Raw genomic sequence first — 21698 nt, forward strand, 5'->3', positions numbered from 1 at the left:
TCTTTCTTTCTTTCTTTCTTTCTTTCTTTCTTTCTTTCTTTCTTTCTTTCTTTCTTTCTCTCTCTCTTTCTCTTTGCTCCCTGATGCTCTTTCTTTCCTTTCCTTCCTTTCTCTCTTTCTCTCTCTCCCCTCTCTCTCTCTGAAGAACCGAAGAAGCCTCTTGGAATGAGAAGCGAAACGTTTTCCGAGGAAAAAGGAGACCGAGAAAGTCCACTTTTTTGCCTTTCCGGGAAAAGATCTTCTTCCTCTGTTTCCCTCGGAGTTTAAACCTTCCTCCTTCCCCCCCCCCCGCTCCTCCTCCTCCTCAGGACGCTGCTGGATCTTCTCCTGCCTGAACGTGATGCGTCTGCCCTTCATGAAGAAGCTCAACATTGAGGAATTCGAATTCAGCCAGTCCTACCTCTTCTTCTGGGACAAGGTACGGTTGCCCAGAACGGCCACCTCGACTTCCCTCGCTTGCGTACAGGCAGTCCTCGGCTTACGACCGCTCCTTTAGCGACCAGAGTTAGAACACCACTGAGACAAGGGACTTAATAATAATAATAATAATAATGATAAAGTTGGAAGGGACCTTGGAGGTCATCTAGTCCAACCCCCTGCTCAGGCAGGAAACCCTAGAGCAGTGGTTCTCAACCTTTTTAATGCCGCGACCCCCAACCGGTCGTAAGTCGAGGACGACTCAACCGGTCGTAAGTCGAGGACTACTCAACCGGTCGTAAGTCGAGGACTACTCCACTGGTGCAGCACCGTTTGCAGAATGGGACTTTTGGCGGGCTCAGCAGGGCAGAGACAGCCTGGACAATTCCTATTGGCTTTGGAAAGCCAATAGAGTTAGACTCTATTCAAGAGAGTCTATTCTATTGGCTTTCAAAAGCCAATAGAATAAAAGGGAGCAGCACAGCTAAGGAAAAGGGGGAAAAAAATGGCGGACTGCGTTGTTTGGCGACCCCCGTGAAATGGTTGTTCGACCCCAAATGGGGTCCCGACCCACAGGTTGAGAACCACTGGCCTAGACCATTTCGGACAAATGGCTTAGCATCGGTCCTCGCACTTATGACCCTTGGGAACATCATCAGTGTCAGAAGGGAGTGGGGTGTGCAGAGAAGAGGAGGAGGAAGAATCTATACCAGTGATGGCGAACCTACGGCACAGGTGCCAGGAGCGGCACTCAGAGCCATCTCTGTGGGCACGCACGCCGTCGCCCCAGTCCTAGGCCTTCAGCTGGGTTTTATAAAACCTTTTCGCTTTAGGCCTCCACCGTCATGTGCAAAAAAAAAAAAAAAAAGGTTCAATCAGTCCATTTCAACTTCTCGTGGGAAAAAAAAAGATCTTGCAAAGTTGGAATTGATGATTGAACTTTTTAGTCCCACCCAATCTGCCGTTACCACCACAGCTACGCCCACCCAATGGGCCACGCCCACCCAATGGGCCACGCCCACCCAATGAGCCACACCCACCTGGCACCCGACGATGCATAAGTGGGTTTTGGGTTGCAGTTTGGGCACTCGGTCTCTAAAAGGTTCGCCATCACTGATCTATGGGGTCCTTGGTGCTCTCTGCAGTCAGTTGTTTTCTTGTAGACCTTTCATGACCCAACTAGGGAACATCATCAGTGCTTGTAAGGGTTGGGGGTTTGCTTCCAGGGGGGTGTTCTGGCGGCCTGCCCCTGGGTAGGGTGGGATAAAAACATCTAGTCTCAACATCTAGCTGACCACCTGTCATAACAAGGGAAGGGCACAGTGAAAATAATAGTAGTAGTAATAATAATAATACAATTAATAATAGTAATAATAATCGTAGCAATAGTAATAATAAAGTTAGAAGGGACCTTAGAGGTCATCTAGTCCAACCCCGATGCTTGGGTCAGTGCAGACAGAAGGACTTTTGGGGGGGAACAAGTCCAGGCATGCCGACTTTTGGGGTGCAGCAGCCGAGCAGGGTGGGGGAGGTCTGACTCTCTTCTCCGCCCGGACCCCCAGGTCGAGCGCTGCTACTACTTCCTCCACGCTTTCATCGAGACTGCCCACGAGCCCATCGACGGACGGCTGGTCCAGTTCCTGCTCACCAACCCCTCCAACGATGGCGGCCAGTGGGACATGCTGGTGAACATCATTGGTAAGGAAAGCCAGAGCCTTGGATCTTTTGAGGGGGGGTGGGCTGCTTTGGGGGGGGGGTGGTCCCAGGGGCCCCTGGAAGTTGGCGCGGAGGCCTCGACTTACGAGCCCCGTTGAGCGCGACATCAAGCGAGAGACGGGTGGGGTGAGTTTTGCCCCACTGGACGTCCTTTCTCGCCGCCGTTGTTAAGTGAATCTCAGCGGTCGTTAAGTGAGTCACACGGTCATTAAGCGAATCCCGCTTCCCCCGTGGACTTTGCCTGTCGGAAGGTCGCCAAAGGGGATCAGGTGACCTAGGACCCTGCGACCGTCGTAAATACGAACCCGTTGCTGAGCATCCGAATTTTGAGCAGGGGACGCTGCAACGGACGTAAAGTGTGAAAAACGGTCCTAAGTGACTTTTTTCAGTGACGTTGTAACTGTGAACGGTCACTAAACGAATGGCGGTGAGCCGAGCGCTCCCTCTGCCACAATCTGAGCAGCGGAAGCGTTTTTTTTTGTGCCGTTTCTCTTTTTATTTTGGGGTGCCTGAGAGTCAAATGTTCCTTTTAATTTGGGGGCTTAGTGTCCCAAACTGTTGTGCCTCTCCTCCTGGCACCCTGGCATTCCCCCCCCCAAAGGCATTGTGGGGTGGGGGGCTGCACCTCAAAGCTCTTGGCACCTCTGCCACAAAGAAGGAAGAGTCAAAGAAGTTGTGTGGCCATTGTCAGCCCTTTGCCCTGCTCAGAAGCCCCGTGCTGAAACATCTCTACAGAGGGCAGGACAGAGCTTCTATGGAGGAGGAGGAGGAGGAGGAAGAGGAGGAGGAGGAGGAGGAGGAGGAGGAGGAGGAGGAGGAGGAGGAGGAGGAGGAGGAGGAGGAGGAGGAAAAGGACTGTGGGGTCCTTGGTGCTCTCTGAGCTTGGTGGTTTTCTTGCAGACATTTCATGACCCAACTAGGTAACATCATCAGTGCTGGAAGGGAGGGGATTTGTGGGAGGAGGAGGAGGACTGTGGGGTCCTTGGTGCTCTCTGAGCTGGGTGGTTTTCTTGCAGACGTTTCATGACCCAACTAGATAATATCATCAGAGTTAGTAGGGAGTGGGGTTTGTGGAGTGGAGAAGAAGGGGAAGAGGAGAAGAAGGGTGGGAGGAGGAGGCAAAGAAGAAGGGTGGGAGGAGGAGGAGGAGGAGTATGGGGTCCTGGATGCTCTCTGAGCTGGGTGTTTTTCTTGCAGACATTCCATGACCCAACTAGGTAACATCATCAGTGTTGGAAGGGAGGGGAATTTGCTGCTTCTTTACATAGAGTGGATACACAACGGCCTAATCAAGGACCCACTAAGACAAAAGAAACACTCCCATCACAACAGTGATAACAAAAGTTATCACAAATGAACAGAATGCACCCCCCTCTCTCCTAGCACTCCTCCCCCTCCCCACCTCACACCCTTCTGTCACTGATAATGTGACTTAGTTGGGTAATGAAATGTCTGTAAGAAAACAACCAGGCTCAGGGGGGCACTAAGGACCCCACATTATTCCTGCTGCCATTCTTCTCCACTCCATAAACCCCCCTCCCTTCTAGCACTGAGAACGTTCCCTAGTTGGGTCGTGAAATGTCTGCAAGAAAACCACCCAGCTCAGAGATCAATTAAGACTCCAGAATCCTCTTCTCTCTCCTCTTGGTCTTCCTCTCCTTCATTCCTTTGTCGTCTCCTCCTCCTCCTCCTCCCCCCCCTCCTCCTCCTCCTCCTCTTCCTCCTTCTCTCTGTAAACTCTACTCCCTTCTACCACTGAGGATATTCCCTAGCTGGGTCATGAAACATCTGCAAGAAAACCACCCAGCTCAGAGAGCACCCAGGACCCTACAATTTTTCTCCTCCTCCACCTCCTCCTCCTCCTCCTCCTCCTCCCTTCTAGCACTGATGACGTGACCTAGTTGGGTCATGAAATATCTGCAAGAAAACCAACCGGCTCACCCAGGACCCCACAGTCGTCCTCCTCCCTTCTAGTTGATGATGTTCCCTAGTTGGGTCATGAAACGTCGGCAAGAAAACCTCCCAGCGAACCCTTCAGTTCAATCCTGAGCTGCAAATATTCCCCTTTATGGAGACTTTCTCCGACCTGACAGCTGGCTGGTGTGATAATTTGTGTTGAATGGTGGAGTTTTTTGGGGTTTTTTTGTCTTAAAAACAGAAAAGTACGGCATTGTCCCCAAGAAGGTTTTTCCTGAATCCAGCACCTCCGAGGCCTCCAGACGGATGAATGACATTCTAAACAACAAGGTAGGTGGGACGTGGGTGAGAAGCCTCTGGCTTTGATTTATCAAAGGGGACATTGTATTATTAAGTAGATGACTTAATATGGTGGGAAATAGATAACTTTTAGGACATAGAACAAGATTACATTTAAATAGATGAAAATGTGTATTTTGGACATTATAGTTTGTTATGAAGTGAGATCAGGGAAATAATAATAATAATAATAATAATAATAATAATAATAATAATAATAATAATAATAAAAAGTTGGAAGGGACCTTGGAGGTCATCTAGTCCACCTCCTGCTCAGGTTATCCAAAGTCTGAAAATTATGGATATTAAAGATTAAATTGGAATATCGATGAGAAATTAAAAATTGAGTAAGAATCAAGAACAGGATATGGATTGTTTATGAAGATTGAATGTAATTAAGATGTGTACAGGCTAAAAATGTATTGATAAATGTAATGATGTTCTTATTGAGTTGATATAACTAAAAATGTACTAACCTGAATACGAGACAGTAAATCAGTGGTTCTCCACCTGTGGGTCGGGATCCAATTTGGGGTCGAACGACCATTTCACGGGGGTCGCCAAACAATGCAGTCCGCCATTTTCCCCCCCTTTTCCTTAGCTGTGCTACTCCCTTTTATTCTATTGGCTTTTGAAAGCCAATCGAATAGACTCTCTTGAATAGAGTCTAATTCTATTGGCTTTCAAAAGCCAATAGGAATTGTCCAGGCTGTCTGCCCTGCTGAGCCCGCCAAAAACCCCAGTCTGCAAACAGTGCTGCACCAGTTGAGTAGTCCTCGACTTACGACCGGTTGAGTAGTCCTCGACTTACGACCGAATGGGGGTCGCGGCATTAAAAAGGTTGAAAACCACTGCAGTAAATGTTAAGGGAAAAAGAGAAGAAATATCTGATGTTGTAACCTGAGACTTGCGCTAAAGATGCTTTATAAATACTCAAATGTAAAATTGGAAAATTAATAAAATATTATTTTTTAAAAAAGAAAAGAAATCTCTGCCTCCGGAGCTTCCTGGAGGGACCCGTTGAGTTTGATCTGCTTGGAAACTGGCATGGACTTATGTCGGTTGTAGTGTCTTAAGGGTCACAAGATCCGCTTTGCTGACCTTCTGACAAGCAAAATCAATGGGGAGAAGCCAGATTCACTTAACAGCTGTGTTACTCAACAACTGCAGCAATTCGTTTAACAACGGTGGTGATCAAGGTCGTAAATTGGGACAAAACTCACTTAAGAACCATCTCACTTAGTAACAGACGATTGTGTCACCTGCAGCAGTTCAGTTGTGTTTGTAACTCAAGGCCTACCTCAGGGGTGGGGAACCTTGGCTCTTTTATGACTCGTGGACTTCAAATCCCAGAATTCCTGAGCCAGGCATGCTGAGGGGAAAGGGAGAGGTTTCCAAGCTGAGCCATGCTGGCTCAGGGATTCTGGGAGTTGAAGTCCACAAGTTATGAAGGAGCCATAGTTCCCCCATGCTGGCTCAGGGATTCTGGGAGTTGAAGTCCACGAGTTGTGAAGGGGCCAAAGTTTCCCTCATGCTGGCTCAGGAATTCTGGGAGTTGAAGTCCACGAGTTATGAAGGAGCCATAGTTCCCCCATGCTGGCTCAGGGATTCTGGGAGTTGAAGTCCACGAGTTGTGAAGGGGCCAAAGTTTCCCCATGCTGGCTCAGGAATTCTGGGAGTTGAAGTCCACGAGTCATGAAGGGGCCATAGTTCCCCCATGCTGGTTCAGGAATTCTGGGAGTTGAAGTCCACGAGTTGTGAAGGAGCCAAAGTTTCCCTCATGCTGGCTCAGGAATTCTGGGAGTTGAAGTCCACGAGTTATGAAGGAGCCATAGTTCCCCCATGCTGGCTCAGGGATTCTGGGAGTTGAAGTCCACGAGTTGTGAAGGGGCCAAAGTTTCCCTCATGCTGGCTCAGGAATTCTGGGAGTTGAAGTCCACGAGTTATGAAGGAGCCATAGTTCCCCCATGCTGGCTCAGGGATTCTGGGAGTTGAAGTCCACGAGTTGTGAAGGGGCCAAAGTTTCCCCATGCTGGCTCAGGAATTCTGGGAGTTGAAGTCCACAAGTCATGAGGGGGCCATAGTTCCCCCATGCTGGCTCAGGAATTCTGGGAGTTGAAGTCCACGAGTTGTGAAGGGGCCAAAGTTTCCCTCATGCTGGCTCAGGAATTCTGGGAGTTGAAGTCCACGAGTCATGAGGGGGCCAAAGTTCCCCCATGCTGGCTCAAGAATTCTGGGAGTTGAGGTCCACAAGTCATGAAGGGGCCATAGTTCCCCCATGCTGGCTCAGGAATTCTGGGAGTTGAAGTCCACCAGTCATAAAGGAGGCCATAGTTCTCCCATGCTGGCTCAGGAATTCTGGGAGTTGAAGTCCACCAGTCATGAGGGGGCCAAAGTTCCCTCATGCTGGCTCAGGAATTCTGGGAGTTGAAGTCCACCAGTCATGAAGGGGCCAAAGTTCCCCCATGCTGGCTCAGGAATTCTGGGAGTTGAAGTCCACGAGTTGTGAAGGGGCCAAAGTTTCCCTCATGCTGGCTCAGGAATTCTGGGAGTTGAAGTCCACCAGTCATGAAGGGGCCAAAGTTCCCCCATGCTGGCTCAGGAATTCTGGGAGTTGAAGTCCCCGAGTTGTGAAGGGGCCAAAGTTTCCCTCATGCTGGCTCAGGAATTCTGGGAGTTGAAGTCCACAAGTCATAAAAGAGTCAAGGTTGCCTACCCCTGCGTAATGATATATTGGCGTTGTTTTAACTACTGGTTGAGAGCACCCAGAATTTGATTAACTGAATAATTGCTTTAACTAAATAGCTGAGTAAATGCTTTAACTAAATAGCTGAATAAATGCTTTAACTAAATAGCTGAATAAATGCTTTAACTAAATAGCTGAGTCACCCCACTAATTGTTTTTGGGAGAAGCAACCTTATGCAGACATCAGACGGGAAAGAAGAGCCGGCAAGCCAAAGAAATTAAAAGTGGGAGATCAAAGAAGAGGAAATCTAATTAAATATCATTTACATACAAAGTAAATACCAGCTGGCAGATCTTTTCTCTCTCCTTGCCAAATCCTCCCAGCTTACACCACGTCCACCCACCACCTCCTCTGCTCCTTGGAAAGGATCTCATCACCCCGTCCAACCACGGCTTTCTCAGCTTCCCCGTCCCCTCGACAAATAGTCCTCAACTTACGACGAGGACCATAAGTGTCTTTTTTTTTTAGTTCTCTTGTAACCCTGTTTAGCTGCCAAAGTCACATTTCTGTTGCCAAGTGAGGCAGCTGTGAAGTAGATTTTGCCCGATGTTACTACCTTTCTTCCTCCAGTTTTGTTAAGTGATTCACTGCAGCGGGTCCAGTTAGTCACACGGTCGTTAAGCGAATCCCGCTTCCCCCCCCCACTGACTTCGCTTGTCAGAAGGCTGCAAAAGTGGATCACATAAGCCCGGGGATCACACTGCAACTGTCATAAGTACGAGTCACTTGCCGAGCCTCTAAATTTTGATCCTGTGACCCACAAGGGGGGGGGATGCTGCAATGGACGTAAAGTGTGAAAAACGGTCATAAGTGGCTTTTTTTCACTGCCGTTGTAACTGTTGAATGGTCACTAAACGAGCCGTTGTCAATGGAAGACCACCTGTGTACTGACCGGTGCTTTTACCATTTTGAAGGCTCTTAATGAATGTTGCTCCTTCCAAACAGATGCGGGAATATTGCCTCCGACTAAGAAACATGGTAGAAACGGAATGCAGCAAAGAGGAACTTTCCGGAGCCGTGGACACCATGATAGAAGAGGTAGCGGGAGGGAGTCCTCAGGGGTGGGGAGGGACCCCAGTCCTAGTGCTTGGGGCTGGCTTCTGAATGAGTCCTTCTCCTCCTCCTCCTTCTCCCTCCTCCTCCTCCTCCTCCTTCCCCCTCCCTCCTCCTCCTCCTCCTTCTCCCTCCTCCTCCTCCTCCTTCTTCTCCCTCCTCCTCCTCCTCCTCCTTCCCCCTCCCTCCTCCTCCTCCTCCTCCTTCTTCTCCCTCCTCCTCCTTCCCCCTCCCTCCTCCTCCTTCTTCTCCCTCCTCCTCCTCCTCCTCCTTCCCCCTCCCTCCTCCTCCTTCTCCTCCTCCTTCCCCCTCCTTCCTCCTCCTCCTCCTTCCCCCTCCTTCCTCCTCCTCCTCCTCCTTCTCCCTCCTCCTCCTCTTCCTCCTTCCCCCTCCTTCCTCCTCCTCCTTCTCCTCCTCCTCCTCTCCTCCTTCTTCTTCTCCTCCCTCCTCCTCCTTCTCCTTCCTCCTCCTTCTCCTCCTCCTCCTTCTCTCCTCCTTTTTCTCCTCCTTCCTCCTCCTCCCTCCTCCTCCTCCTCCTTCTTCTCCTCATTCTCCTCCTTCTTCTTCTCCCTCCTCCTCCTCCTCCTCCCTCCCTCCTCCTCCTTCTTCTCCTCCTCCTCTCCTCCTCCTTCTTCTCCCTCCTCCTCCTTCTCCTCCTCCTCTCCTTCTTTTTCTCCTCCCTCCTCCTCCTCCTTCTTCTCCTCATCCTCCTCCTTCTTCTTCTCCTCCCTCCTCCTCCTCCTCCCTCCTTCCTCCTCCTCCTTCTCCTCCTCTTCTTCCTCCTCCTCCTTCCTCTTTCTCATTCTTCCTCCTCCTCCTTTTCTTCCTCTTCTTCCTACTCCTCCTTCCTTCCTCCTTCCTCCTTCTTCTTCCTCCTTCCTCTTTCTTTTTCCTCCTCGTTCTTCCTCCTCTTTTTCTTTCTCTTCCTCCTCCTCCTCCTCCTCTTCTTCTTCTTACTACTACTACTACTACTAGACCTTGTTTGCCCAGGACAGTTGAGAGGTGTTGGTTTGGGATCTGGACACCAGAGGGCAGTAGAGGACAATGTATAATAAGTCGTCCTCTGTGGCTGCCCATGGAGCCTAGACGGGGCCAGGATTTCGGCCGTTGTTCAGTGTGTTGCACCCGATTTTGTGAGCTTTTTCACCCCGGCGGTTAAGCAGATCCTGCACCCGTTCGGTGAACCATGCAGTCGTTAAGTGAATCTGGCTTCCCCCATTGACTCTGGTTGTTGGAAGCCAGTTGGGAAGGTCACAAATGGGATCCCCTGAACCCAGGACGGGGCGACCGTCATAAATACAAGTAGCCCTTCGCTTACAACAGTTTGTTCAGTGGCCGTTTAAATCAAGAAAACAACCCAGCTCTGAGAGCAAAGAAAAGACTGGTCAGCCCCTTGTCTGAAATGGTCCAGGGTCTCCTGCTTGAGGGGTTGGACTAGAAGACCTCCAGGGTCCCTTCTGGTTGATATTTATCCGTAAATTAGCACCAAGGACCCCACGGCCATTTTACTTCCTTCTTTCTCCTTCCTTCTCCTCCTTCTCCTTCCTTCCTTCCTTCCTTCCTTCCTTCCTTCCTTCCTTCCTTCCTTCCTTCCTCCCTCCGTTCTAGGACTGATGATGTTACCTAGTTGGGTAATGAAACGTCTATAAGAAAACCACCAGGCTCAGAGAGAGCACCAGGGACCCCACGGTCCTGCTCTCCCTCCTCCTCCTCCTTGCAAACCCCCCCTCCTTCTAGCATTGATGATGTTACCTAGTTGGGTAATGAAATGTCTGCAAGGAAACCACTAGGCTCAGAGGGCACCAGAGTCCCCACAGTCTTCTTCCTCCCCCTCCTCCTCCTCCTCCTCACACCTCTGGCAGCTTGAGGTTTCCTCCTTGGCGACCCTGGGTGCAAATCCCATTGTGGCGCTGCCATGCTTTTTCCTTTGCCCTCCGCCTCCCTCTTTCCTCCGCTTCCAACCCGCTGCTTCCAACCTCGCCCAGCCAGCTTAGGGGATGGCTGGGTCTCCACCGCCACGTCCTCCTCTCCTCTTCCAGGTCTTCCGGGTGGTCAGCATCTGCCTGGGGAACCCCCCTACCACCTTCTCTTGGGAATATTACGACAAGGACAAAAACTACCACAAGATCGGTCCGATCAGCCCTGCAAAGTTTTACCAGGAACACGTCAAGCCGCTCTTTGATATGGAGAGCAAGGTAGGGAGATCCCGCGACGTAAACCAGCCGGATCCTGGAATCTTTTGTCGGGATCTGGGCGCCTTCCTCACCTGAAATACCTCTTTCTTCAGCCCAGCCCAGCCCAGCCGTGTCCCCCAACCCATCCTCCGGCATCAGCTCCGACGTTTTCAGCCTGCCTTCCTGGCTGAAACTAGAATTCCCTTTGGATTCAACCTGGAAGGGCGCGTTGATTGGAATTCTCCTTTCTCCTCGCCTACGGGAAGCCCACGAGGGATTTGACGCCATAGTCTGTTCTCTTATTTTATGGTTTATGTAAAGCAGTGGTTCTCAACCTGTGGGTCAGGACCCCATTTGGGGTCAAACGACCATTTCACTGGGGTCGCCAAACAACGCAGTCCGCCATTTTTCCCCCCTTTTCCTTAGCTGTGCTACTCCCTTTTATTCTATTGGCTTTTGAAAGCCCATAGAATAGACTCGCTTGAATAGAGTCTAATTCTATTGGCTTTCAAAAGCCAATAGGAATTGTCCAGGCTGTCTCTGCCCTGCTGAGCCCGCCCAAAGTCCCATTCTGCAAACGGTGCTGCACCAGTTGAGTAGTCCTCGACTTACGACCGGTTGAGTAGTCCTCGACTTACGACCGGTTGGGGGTCGCGGCATTAAAAAGGTTGAGAACCACTGCTGTAAAGCATCCTAAGGTGCTGGCCAAGAAACCAGAAGATGGGCAGTTCTAGTCCCGCTTTAATCCGGAAAGCCGGCTGGGGGCCTTTGATCCCATCACTAGGAGTTAGTGAGTTCTAGTCCCATCTTAGACAGGAAAGCCAGCCTGGTGACTTTGGGCCAATCAACAGGAGACAGTGAGTTCTAGTACCTCCTTAGCAATAAAAGGTGGCTGGGTGAATTTGGGCCAGTCACCAGGAGACTGTGAGGTGTAGTCCCGCCCTAGTCATGAAAGATGCTTGGTGGCTTTGGCCCAATCACCAGGAGACAGTAAGTTCTAGTTTCTGCCTTAGGCGTGAAAGCCAGCTGGGTGATTTTGGCCCAATCACCAGGATCTTGGAAGTCCTAGTCTCACTTTAGAGATGAAAGCCAATTGAGTGACTTTGGGCCAATCACCAGGAGACTGTGAGTTCTAGTCCCTCCTTAGCAATAAAAGCTGGCTGGGTGACTTTGGGCCAGTCACCAGGAGACTGTGAAGTCTAGTCCCGCCTTAGTCATGAAAGATGCTTGGTGACTTTGACCCAATCACTAGGAGACAGTAAGTTCTAGTTTCTGCCTTAGGCGTGAAAGCCAGCTGGGTGACTTTGGCCCAATTGCCAGGAGACGGTGAGTTCTAGTCCTGCCTTAGGCAGGAAAGCCAGCTGGGGACCTTTGACCCACTCACCAGGCTCTTGGAAGTTCTAGTCCCACTTTAGAGATGCAAGCCAATTGAGTGACTTTGGGCCAATCACCAGGAGACAGTGAGTTCTAGTACCTCCTTAGCAATAAAAGCTGGCTGGGTGACTTTAGGCCAATCACCAGGAGACGGTGAGTTCTAGTCCTGCCTTAGCCATGAAAGCCAGCTGGGTGATTTTGGGCCAACCACCAGGAGACCGGGAGTTCTAGTGCGTGAAAGCCAGCTGGGTGAATTTGGCCCGGTCGCCAGGAGACGGTGAGTTCTAGCCCTTTCCTTAGGCATGAAAGCCAGCTGAGTGATTGTGGCCCCATCACCCCAAGGCAGGGAGTTCTAGTCCCATGCCGGCTGGGGCATTCTGGGAACTGAAGTCCACAAGCCTCGACGTGGCCAAAGTCGGACATCCCGAAATTTAAACCTTCCCCTCTAGCCGGTGGGGGCATGCAAACCCACCCAGGACTTGCCCCTTCCTGCCCCCCCCCCAGTTACCCCTAACCCTCCCCTCTCTCCTCTCCCATCTTCCCAGGTGTGTCTCGTGAACGATCCTCGACCCCGGAACAAATACAACCAGCTCTACACGGTGGAGTACCTGGGCAACATGGTGGGCGGCCGGAAGACCCTGTACAACAATCAGCCGGTGGAGCTGTTGAAAAAGATGGCGGCGGCGTCCATTCAGGATGGAGAGGTCGGCCACTTGCCTCTCCCTGCCCAGACCCCTTCCCCCCCCACCCCACCCCCTTGGTTGACCCCGACTCTCTTTTGCCTTTTTCTCCCTCATCCTGACGGCTCTTTCTCCTCCCGCAGGCCGTGTGGTTTGGCTGCGACGTCGGGAAATGTTTTAACAGCAAGCTGGGCATCAACGATTTGAAGATGTGAGGTTTGCTGCAGGATGGACCCCCGTTCGGAGGGGCTGGGTGGGTGGGGGGGCTGCCCCTGGGGAGCGCTTCCAAGCAGGGGCCCCGGTTTCGCTCACTGGGGGGCTGGGGGCTTCTTGCCTGCATGCAGAGGCCACGGTTCCTTTTCTCATCTATCCATTATTTTATTCCTCGCATTCATGGGTCGATACATGTATTGATTCACTTATTGTTTCTCTGAGTAACTCAGGGTGGCGAACATGCCTAAAATTCCTTTCTCTTCCTATTTTCTCCGCAACGACAACCCTGTGAGGTGGGCTGGGTTCAGGGAGAGGGACGGGCCTGAAGTCACTTAGCTGGCTTTTGCGTCTAAGGCGCGACTAGAACTAGAACTCACCGTCTCCTGCTGATTGGCCCAAAGTCACCCAGCTGGCTTTCATCCTTAAGGCGGGACTAGAACTCACCGTCTCCTGGTGATTGGCCCAGTCACCCAGCTGTCTTTCATACTTAAGGCGGGACTAGAAGTCACCGTCTCCTGGTGATTGGCTCAAAGTCATCCAGCTGGTTTTCCTGCCTAAGGCGGGACTAGAACTCACTGTCTCCTGGTGATTGGCCCAAAGTCACCCAGCTGGCTTTCCTACTTAAGGCGGGACTAGAACTCACCGTCTCCTGGTGATTGGCCCAAAGTCACCCAGCTGGCTTTCATACTTAAGGCGGGACTAGAACTCACCGTCTCCTGCTGATTGGCCCAAAGTCACCCAGCTGGCTTTCATGCCTAAGGCGGGACTAGAACTTCCAGTCTCCTGCTGATTGGCCCAAAGTCACCCAGCTGGCTTTCCTGCCTAAGGCGGGACTAGAACTTCCAGTCTCCTGCTGATTGGCCCAAAGTCACCCAGCTGGCTTTCCTGCCTAAGGCGGGACTAGAACTTCCAGTCTCCTGCTGATTGGCCTAAAGTCACTCAGGCGGGACCCAGCTGGCTGAAGGATACTCTGAGTTTAATCCAGCATTTTTTAGATAGGAGAGGACAAAGCAGCCCAGGTGTTTGGGGTGACCCCTCCCTTCAGTCCCGACCAGCAATGGATTGTGGGAGTTGAAGTCCACCCAGCGGTCCCAGTCCCACTTGCCCCCCGCAGAACCTTTTTGGCTGTTGGCAGATACAATCACGAGCTGATGTTCGGCGTATCAGTCAAGAATCTGAAGAAAGACGAGCGGCTGATTTTCGGGGACTCCATGATGACGCACGCCATGGTCATTACAGCCTTCAGCAAGAAAGTAAGTGGCTTGGGAGGAAATGCTTCCCCCTGCCTTAAATTTACCTATCCTATGGATTGGCCAGGCCGGGTTGATTGATTATGGGTTATCCAGTGGGTGTCAACTCAACAACCACTTGCATAGACCTTCGCCGTTATGTGTCTTCAGGTTGGTGTCAGCTTTTAGGGACCACCTAGATCAGAAGGGTGGAATGGTGGCCCTTTTATGAGTTGTGGACTTCAACTCCCAGAATTCCTGAGCCAGCATGGGGGAACTATGGCCCCTTCCTGACTGGTGGACTTCAACTCCCAAAATTCCTGAGCCAGCATGGGGGAACTATGGCTCCCTTCATGACTCGTGGACTTCAACTCCCAGAATTCCTGAGCCAACATGGGGGAAACTATGGCCCCTTCATGACTCGTGGACTTCAACTCCCAGAATTCCTGAGCCAGCATGGGTGAACTGTGGCCCCTTCATGACTGGTGGACTTCAACTCCCAGAATTCCTGAGCCAGCATGGGAACCAATGGCCCTTTTATGGCTTTATGCTGGCTCAGGAATTTTGGGAATTGAAGTCCACCAGTCATAAAAGGGCCACCGTTCCCCACCCCTGACCTAGACAGACCTTCTCCACAATCTGTCCCATACCTGGTCCCTCAAGGCTTCCCATTGTTGACCCATCAACTGAGTCCATCCTCGTTTGCTTCTGGTTGTCCTCTGGGGAATTCTGGGAGTTGAAGTCCACAAGTCGTAAAGTTACCAAGGTTGGACGCCACTGTTTTCAAGGGACACTAAATGCTCAAGCAACATCAAAATAGCATCCCCACAGCCTCAAAACTGAGGGTGGGAATTATCTGATGAGGGTGGTCTACACACACCACACACACACACACATACACACACACACATCGGGAACACTGCCCAGAAGTTAGTCATCTTCCCACGCATAGCAATTCTCTTCCCTCCGAGGCTTTGAAAATTCCCCCTCCACTGCTTTATCGTCCCCAACAATCCTGGTTTGGTTGTTTAAATATGTTTTGCAACAATGTGGCACACATAGAAATCTACACACGCACACGCACACACACACACACACACACACACACACACACACACACACCACCGTTTAGCAGTTGCAAAAACCAGGATGGGCCTGAAGAGAAATTGGGAGAGAAGCTGTGGTTGACAGCCAAATACAAACAAACCAGGAATGCCGGGTTGGTGGGAAGCCTGTATGCCTTAGCAGCCGGCTTGTCCAAAGGTCTAAAAGCATTCTTGACCGCAGGACACCAAGTAACACAACAGGACATGTGCAAAAACTGCCATTTGCCTTACAGCAGCTTGCTTAGTGACTGTCCCAAGCTACGACGGCCCAGAAAAAAAGGGACTTAGGACCGGTTTTTTCACACTTAATGACCGTCGCAGGCCACGTGCTTAAAATCCAGACGCTTGGCAATTGACTCGTATTTACGACAGTTTCGCAGCGTCCCGGGAGGGGTGTCACGCACTCCCATTTTGCAACTGTCTGACAAGCCAAGTCAATGGGGAGGGGGAGCCAGCTTCACTTAACAACCGCATTATTAACCGCTGCGGTGATTCGCTTAACAACCTTGGCCAAGAAAGGGCGTAAACTGGGGCAAAGCTCACTAAACCCCCGGTTTAATGTACGGGGCTCCATTCTAGTCGTAAGTTGAGGACTGCCTGTAGCTTTTTTTAAAAAAAATTAAAAATCGCTGCCGTAAAAACCGTTGATAAAAATGATTTGATCAGGCAGAACCAGCCCTTTTCCCGTAAATTCCAATCCCAGAGGAACGCCACCGGGATTTTCCCTGGGTTTTTCTCACGACCCGCGATTCCTCTTTCCAGGAAGAACCAGACGAGGGCTACGAGAAGTGGCGCGTGGAGAATTCGTGGGGCGAAGACCGTGGGAATAAAGGTACGGTGGGCCTTGGGGGGAAGGGGGTGTGTGAAAAGGGGGGGGGCTTCCGGATTGAGCCAAAGGAGGAGGGGGTCATCTGGATGCAACACATCCCCCTGCAAGCAATCTGCCTCTCCTGATTTGTCTCCCCCCCCCCCAAAAATTAAGTCCATGAAGACAAGTGGGGGTCCGATTACAGGTAGCCCTGCTTAGTGACCGTTCAAAGTTACGACGGCACCGACGTTTTTCACCCTTAAAGACCGTTGGTAGCGTCCTCCCCGGGGCGATCCAAATTTCCGACGCTTGGCAACTGACTCGCGTTTAGGACGGTTGCATCGTCCCGGGGGGGGAGGGGGTCACATTACCCCATTTTGCGACCTTCCGACAAGTCAAGTCAGTGGGGAACCCAGATTCGCTTAACGACCGTGTAACTTAACAACCTCAGTTATTCCCTTAACCACTGTGACGCGAACGGTCGTAAAATTGGGGCAGGATTCTTTGGATCCCTATCCCCGCTTAGCAAACGGAAATTTTGAGCTCGGCCACTGACTCGTATTTACGACGGTCGCAGCATCTCCAACGTCACGTGATCAAAATTCAGATGCTCGGCCACTGACTCATATTTACGACGGTTATTCCGCGTCCCCCGGGGGGTCTCACGTGATTCCTTTTGCGACCTTCTGGCTACCAAAGTCAGTGGGGGAAGCCGGATTTGCTTAACGACCGCGTGACTAAGTTAGCAACGGCCGGGCTTCGCTTTAAAAAAAAAATCTGCCAAGGAAGTGTCGTAAAATGGGGCAAAGCTCACTTAACAAGTGTCTCGCTTAGCCACGGAAATTTAGGGCTCCGTGGTGGTCGTAAGTTGAGGACCCCCAGTTTGGAAGCGGAGTTCGGCTGGGCCTGGAGGGATTCAGAGACCGACGTCCAACGTCGCTGGGAGAGGCCGACCAAAAGCAACAGATTAAAACAGGGGAGGTGCTGAGTGCGAGAACGTAGGAAGTCGGAGCCGTTTCTTGGGGTCTGGACCCACCTTTCCGGCCAGCCATTCCCCCCTCTGCTCACCCGGACCGCTCTGCTTTCCCAGGACCTCCCCCCCACCCCAAAGGGCATTGTTCACGCTGCCAAGGGACTTCCTCCAATGTTCTGGAATTTCCTAGGGCTCCTGAGGTTATCAAACTGCTTTTTCTTGGTTTTTTGTTTCCAAAAATACTGGCCGAAATCTCTCGCTCTTCTCTGCACATTTTGTTCTGGGTCTTTTTGTGTTTTGTTTTTTCCACGCCATAGGAAAAAGTGGGCAGGGCAGGCTGTGCATCGTGGGACTGAATTCTTCGTGTCCCCTGGAGGCTTTTCGTGGCTCTGGACACACTTCGAATTTGTACCCTTTGCTGGCCCTGGCTAGTTTGACCCAAATTGGAGAGGGAGGGCTGAAAAAGTCTCCATTCAGGGATCTGGGTTCTGGATGCCAAAGCGGTTTGATTGTAAGGCCCGTGGGGCTCTGGGGTCAGTAGGAAAAGACTTAGGTATGGGGGTCTGTTTGTTCCTAATTAAAGAAATAAAAAGAAATAAAAATGAAAAACTAGAAATTGGAAAAGAGAACAGCACAACACCTTAGGTTAGCTTGGGAAAAATCCCGGTTAATCAGGGAGTTTGTTTGTCCACTTTAAGAGGGGTGGGCTTCCACTCCCAGCATTACCCAGCCAGCCTGCTTTAAGAGGGGAGGACTTCAAGTCCCAGAATCCCCCAGCCAGAGTGCTTTAAGAGGGGTGGACTTCCACACCCAGAATCCCCAAGCCAGGATGCTTTAAGAGGGGTGGGCTTCCACTCCCAGAATTCCCCACCTGCATGCTTTAAGAGGGGTGGGCTTCTACTCCCAGAATTCCCCAGCCAGCATGCTGAATTGAGGTCCGCCCCTCTTAAAGCAGGCTGGCTGGGGGATTCTGGGAGTGGAAGCCCACCCCTCTTAAAGCAGGCTAGCTGGGGGATTCTGGGAGTGGAAGCCCACCCTCTTAAAGCAGGCTAGCTGGGGAATTCTGGGAGTGGAAGTCTACCCCTCTTAAAGCAGGCTAGCTGGGGAATTCTGGGAGTGGAAGTCTACCCCTCTTAAAGCAGGCTAGCTGGGGGATTCTGGGAGTGGAAGCCCACCCTCTTAAAGCAGGCTAGCTGGGGGATTCTGGGAATGGAAATCTACCCCTCTTAAAGCAGGCTAGCTGGGGGATTCTGGGAGTGGAAGCCCACCCCTCTTAAAGCATGCTGGCTGGGGAATTGTGGAAGTGGAAGCCCACCCCTCTTAAAGCATGGCTGGCTGAGGAATTCTGGGAGTGGAAGTCCACCAGTCTTAAAGTTGCCAAGGTAGCCCATCCCTGTCCTAGGCCATCTCTGATCAATAGTCATCAAACTTCTAAAGACCATCCCAATCATCAAGTTATTTAAGGCCTTCACCATACCCGCCGTCTGTGACAGTATTTTGAAAGGACTGAGTCAGGGATAGGACTTGTCTGGACTGGATCTTTGGAGAAGTGGGCTTGTCAAGCAGGAACTGGGGTGAGGAGGCCAGCAAAGCCTCGTAAGGCAAAATTCGTCCCCTTCTGAGCAAAATATAGGCGTATATATGTATATTTTTCCCAGCTCTGAATTTTTCCTTTCCCACGGAGGATGATTTCAGCCTTTTGTCCCGTTTGTCTTGCACAAGATGCACGAGTGGTTTCCTTTTAAGATAAAGGAATTCAGGAAACCAGACAGAACAGAATAACCAAGTCGGAAGGGACCTTGGGAGGTCATCTAGTCCAACCCCTTCCCTAGGCAGGAAACTCTATTCCAGTAGTTCTCAACCTGTGGGTGGGGACCCCGTTTGGGGTCGAACGACCATTTCACAGGGGTCGCCAAACAACGCAGTCCGCCATTTTTCCCCCTCCTTTTCCTTAGCTGTGCTACTCCCTTTTATTCTATTGGCTTTTGAAAGCCAATCGAATAGACGCTCTTGAACAGAGTCTAATTCTATTGGCTTTCAAAAGCCAATAGGAATTGTCCAGGCTGTCTCTGCCCTGCTGAGCCCGCCAACAGTCCCATTCTGCACCCATTGAGTAGTCCTCGACTTACGACTGGTTGAGTAGTCCTCGACTTACGACTGGTTGGGGGTCACGGCATTAAAAAGGTTGAGAACCACTGCTCTAGACCTTTCCAGACCAATGGCTGTCCGACCTCTTCTTAAAAACCTCCAGTGCTTGGAACGCCCACATCTTCTGCAGGCGAGCCGTTCCACTGACTGTTACGTAATTCAATGGATTGGTTGAATTAATTGGTTACTTCCTTAGAGCCGTCTCAGTCTCTGCACTGTGTTCTCTTTGCCAGCTCCGTGCCGTCTTCCTGGTTGTGGTTTATCACACTGCTGTCGTGGTTAAAAGCTCAACTGGGGCTGAATGGTGGATGGCTCTCAGAGGGAGCCTGTAGGACCGGCAACTTCATTTTGGAGCAAGCCAATTTGTGGATTATGTGGTAGATTCGTTTCAATCCCTGTTTTTCAAACTTGGCAGCTTTTAAGAGGCCTGGACTGCAACTCCCAGAATTCCCCAGCCAGCTGTGAGTCTGTGGAGTGATCCAATGCATCTCTGTTCAAGCCAGGGTGTCTCAAACTGGGGCACTTCAACAGGCCTGAATTTCAACTTCCCAGAATTCCCCAGCCTACTTACCTGTCAAATTCAGGCGGTTCTTCCTGACAGGTCTGTCTGTCTGTCTGTCTATCTATCTATCTATCTATCTATCTATCTATCTATCTATCTATCTATCTATCTATCTATCTTTATTAAATTATTATACCACCCACCTCTTCTTTTGGGTGACTCTGGCCGGCTTACAGATTATAGAACAAATAGAAAAATAATTAAAATATCTTAAATATTTTTTTTTTTTAAAAAATAGCCACTTCGGGTGGTCCTCGCCTCACGACCACCATTGAGCTCCACATTTCTGTTGCTAAGCGAGACAGTTGTTAAGGTGGAGGCCCTCAACCGTTGGGGCACCAGGGACCACCGGTTCCGTGGAGAGAGGTTTTTTCCGCGGACCGGAGGGTGCGTGCTTTTGTGTGCTGCCTGCATCCCGTGGATGGGGCTTCCCTTGTTTGTGCAGATCGGCTGCGGTCCGGTACCGGTCCACGGACCCCTGGCCTATCTGACTCTCTTTCTCTCTCTCTCTCCCCCCCCCCCCAATCTCCCTTCCAGGTTACCTGCTCATGACAGACGCCTGGTTCTCCGAGTTTGTGTACGAAGTGGTAGTTGATCGCAAACACGTCCCGGAGGAAGTCTTGGCGGTCTTACAGCAGGAGCCCCTTCGCCTGCCCGCCTGGGATCCAATGGGGGCTTTGGCCAAATGAGCGGTCGGGACAAGGAGGGGATCCCCCCTCTCCTTCTGGGTCAACTCCAAGCCAGCAGGGACCCCCGGATCCTGGAGGTCTGCAGCTGAGCCCTCCCCGGGGGGTGGCGGGTTCCCAGCTAGAGGTGCTAACATTCACCCCCACACACACACATCACCACCACCCTCCAGAAGACCCCAGTCCATCTCTGGCCTGGGGTTCCCCCCACCACCACCACCACATCGTCGCGTCTGCTTTTCCTTGTAACCCAGTGTCATCTTTTTGTTTTGTTTTGTTTTTTAAAAAGAAATACGCCTTTTAAAACTCATCTCAATGCACTCATTTTAAACCGGGGAAGGAATTGATTTGGAACGAGCTGTGCAAAAAATACTATGATTTTATTAGGACAGTTGGAATTGGAGGGCTCGTACCCTCGTACGGAGATGTGCTGTTTTGAGGAGGGGGGTTCCCCTCGGGGGTCCTTGCCTGCCACCTTGTCGGAGGGTAAGATTCTGGGGGGGGGGAGGTGATACGGGTCTGTTATCCAATAATTTCCACGCCTCTCCCACCTTTTCCAACTGCTCTTCTGCAACTTGGCGTTCCTTCTTTCCGACCGGTTTTCTTTTACCGAATTGGATTCCCGGTAAAAGAAGAATATGTAAGCAAAAATATGTCTTAATTTTTTTATCACGATCTCGGGACCTGCAGCTGGACAGTCCACGATCCCATCTCATCTTGGAAGGTTAACCAGGTTGGAAAAGATGGCTTCACTCTGCTGGGTTTTTGCTTTTTGCTCCGCCGAATTCCAGCTGGTGGGGATCTCCTTGTGGTGAGATCTCCCCAAAAGGGAACAATTGTTAAACCGGCCGGCAAAGAGTTCCCCCATCCACCCACCCCGAGAGAAAGGGAAACATTGAAAATAATAATAATAAACCGCATTTCGTATGCTCTCAACAACTCTTATGGTGCTATGAAGTATTTTAATTAAAACACTTGCCTGAATGACGTTTTGGTCTCCTGGCTTGATCTTGAGGACTAGCGGCTTGCAAAGGAGAAGGAGAAGGGCCATGAACCGGATTTGATTGGGGTGTTTTGTTTTGTTTTTTTTGCCCCCAAGATTCTGAAGGTAGCTGCATCCGAATTAAGAAGAGAGAGTGGGAGGATAAAGAAGAGAGCTAAAACAGGCTTTTGCCAGTCAAATGCGCATAAAAAAGTCGCACAACAATTTAGAGTAGATCACAACAGCACTGAATAAAAGGGACTTGTGAACTTTTTTCACACTTATGACTTGCAGAATCCCCGTGGTGACGTGATCAAAATTTGGACACTTGGCTACTGATTCATATTTATGACGGTCGCAGCGTCCTGGGGTCATGTGATCCCCTTTCGCGACCTGTGAATGGGGAACCAGGTTCACTTAACAACAATCACTGTCTCCCAGCCGGCTTTCCTGCCTAAGGCGGGACTAGAACTCGCCATCACGTGGCGATTGGCTCAGAGTCACCCAGCCGGCTTTCATATCTAAGGAAGGACTATAACTCACTGTCTCCTGGCGATTGGCTGAAAGACACCCA

The 21698-nt window shown here is 50.8% G+C and overlaps 1 protein-coding gene across 1 annotated transcript; it reads left to right on the forward strand.

The window, feature by feature from the left end:
* Nucleotides 1-270: 270 nt before the first annotated feature.
* LOC120296833 (bleomycin hydrolase-like) lies at nt 271-21126 on the forward strand. Its single transcript, XM_039318858.1, has 10 exons — nt 271-418; nt 1980-2115; nt 4292-4380; nt 8082-8174; nt 10229-10384; nt 12283-12441; nt 12561-12628; nt 13766-13883; nt 15728-15797; nt 19994-21126. The coding sequence occupies exons 1-10, from the start codon at nt 341-343 to the stop codon at nt 20143-20145; spliced, it is 1119 nt and encodes a 372-aa protein (XP_039174792.1). The 5' UTR covers nt 271-340; the 3' UTR covers nt 20146-21126.
* Nucleotides 21127-21698: the final 572 nt, after the last annotated feature.

Source organism: Crotalus tigris, unplaced genomic scaffold, assembly GCF_016545835.1.
Source record: "Crotalus tigris isolate CLP2741 ecotype Arizona unplaced genomic scaffold, ASM1654583v1 scf7180000021608.50609, whole genome shotgun sequence".
NCBI lineage: Eukaryota > Metazoa > Chordata > Lepidosauria > Squamata > Viperidae > Crotalus > Crotalus tigris.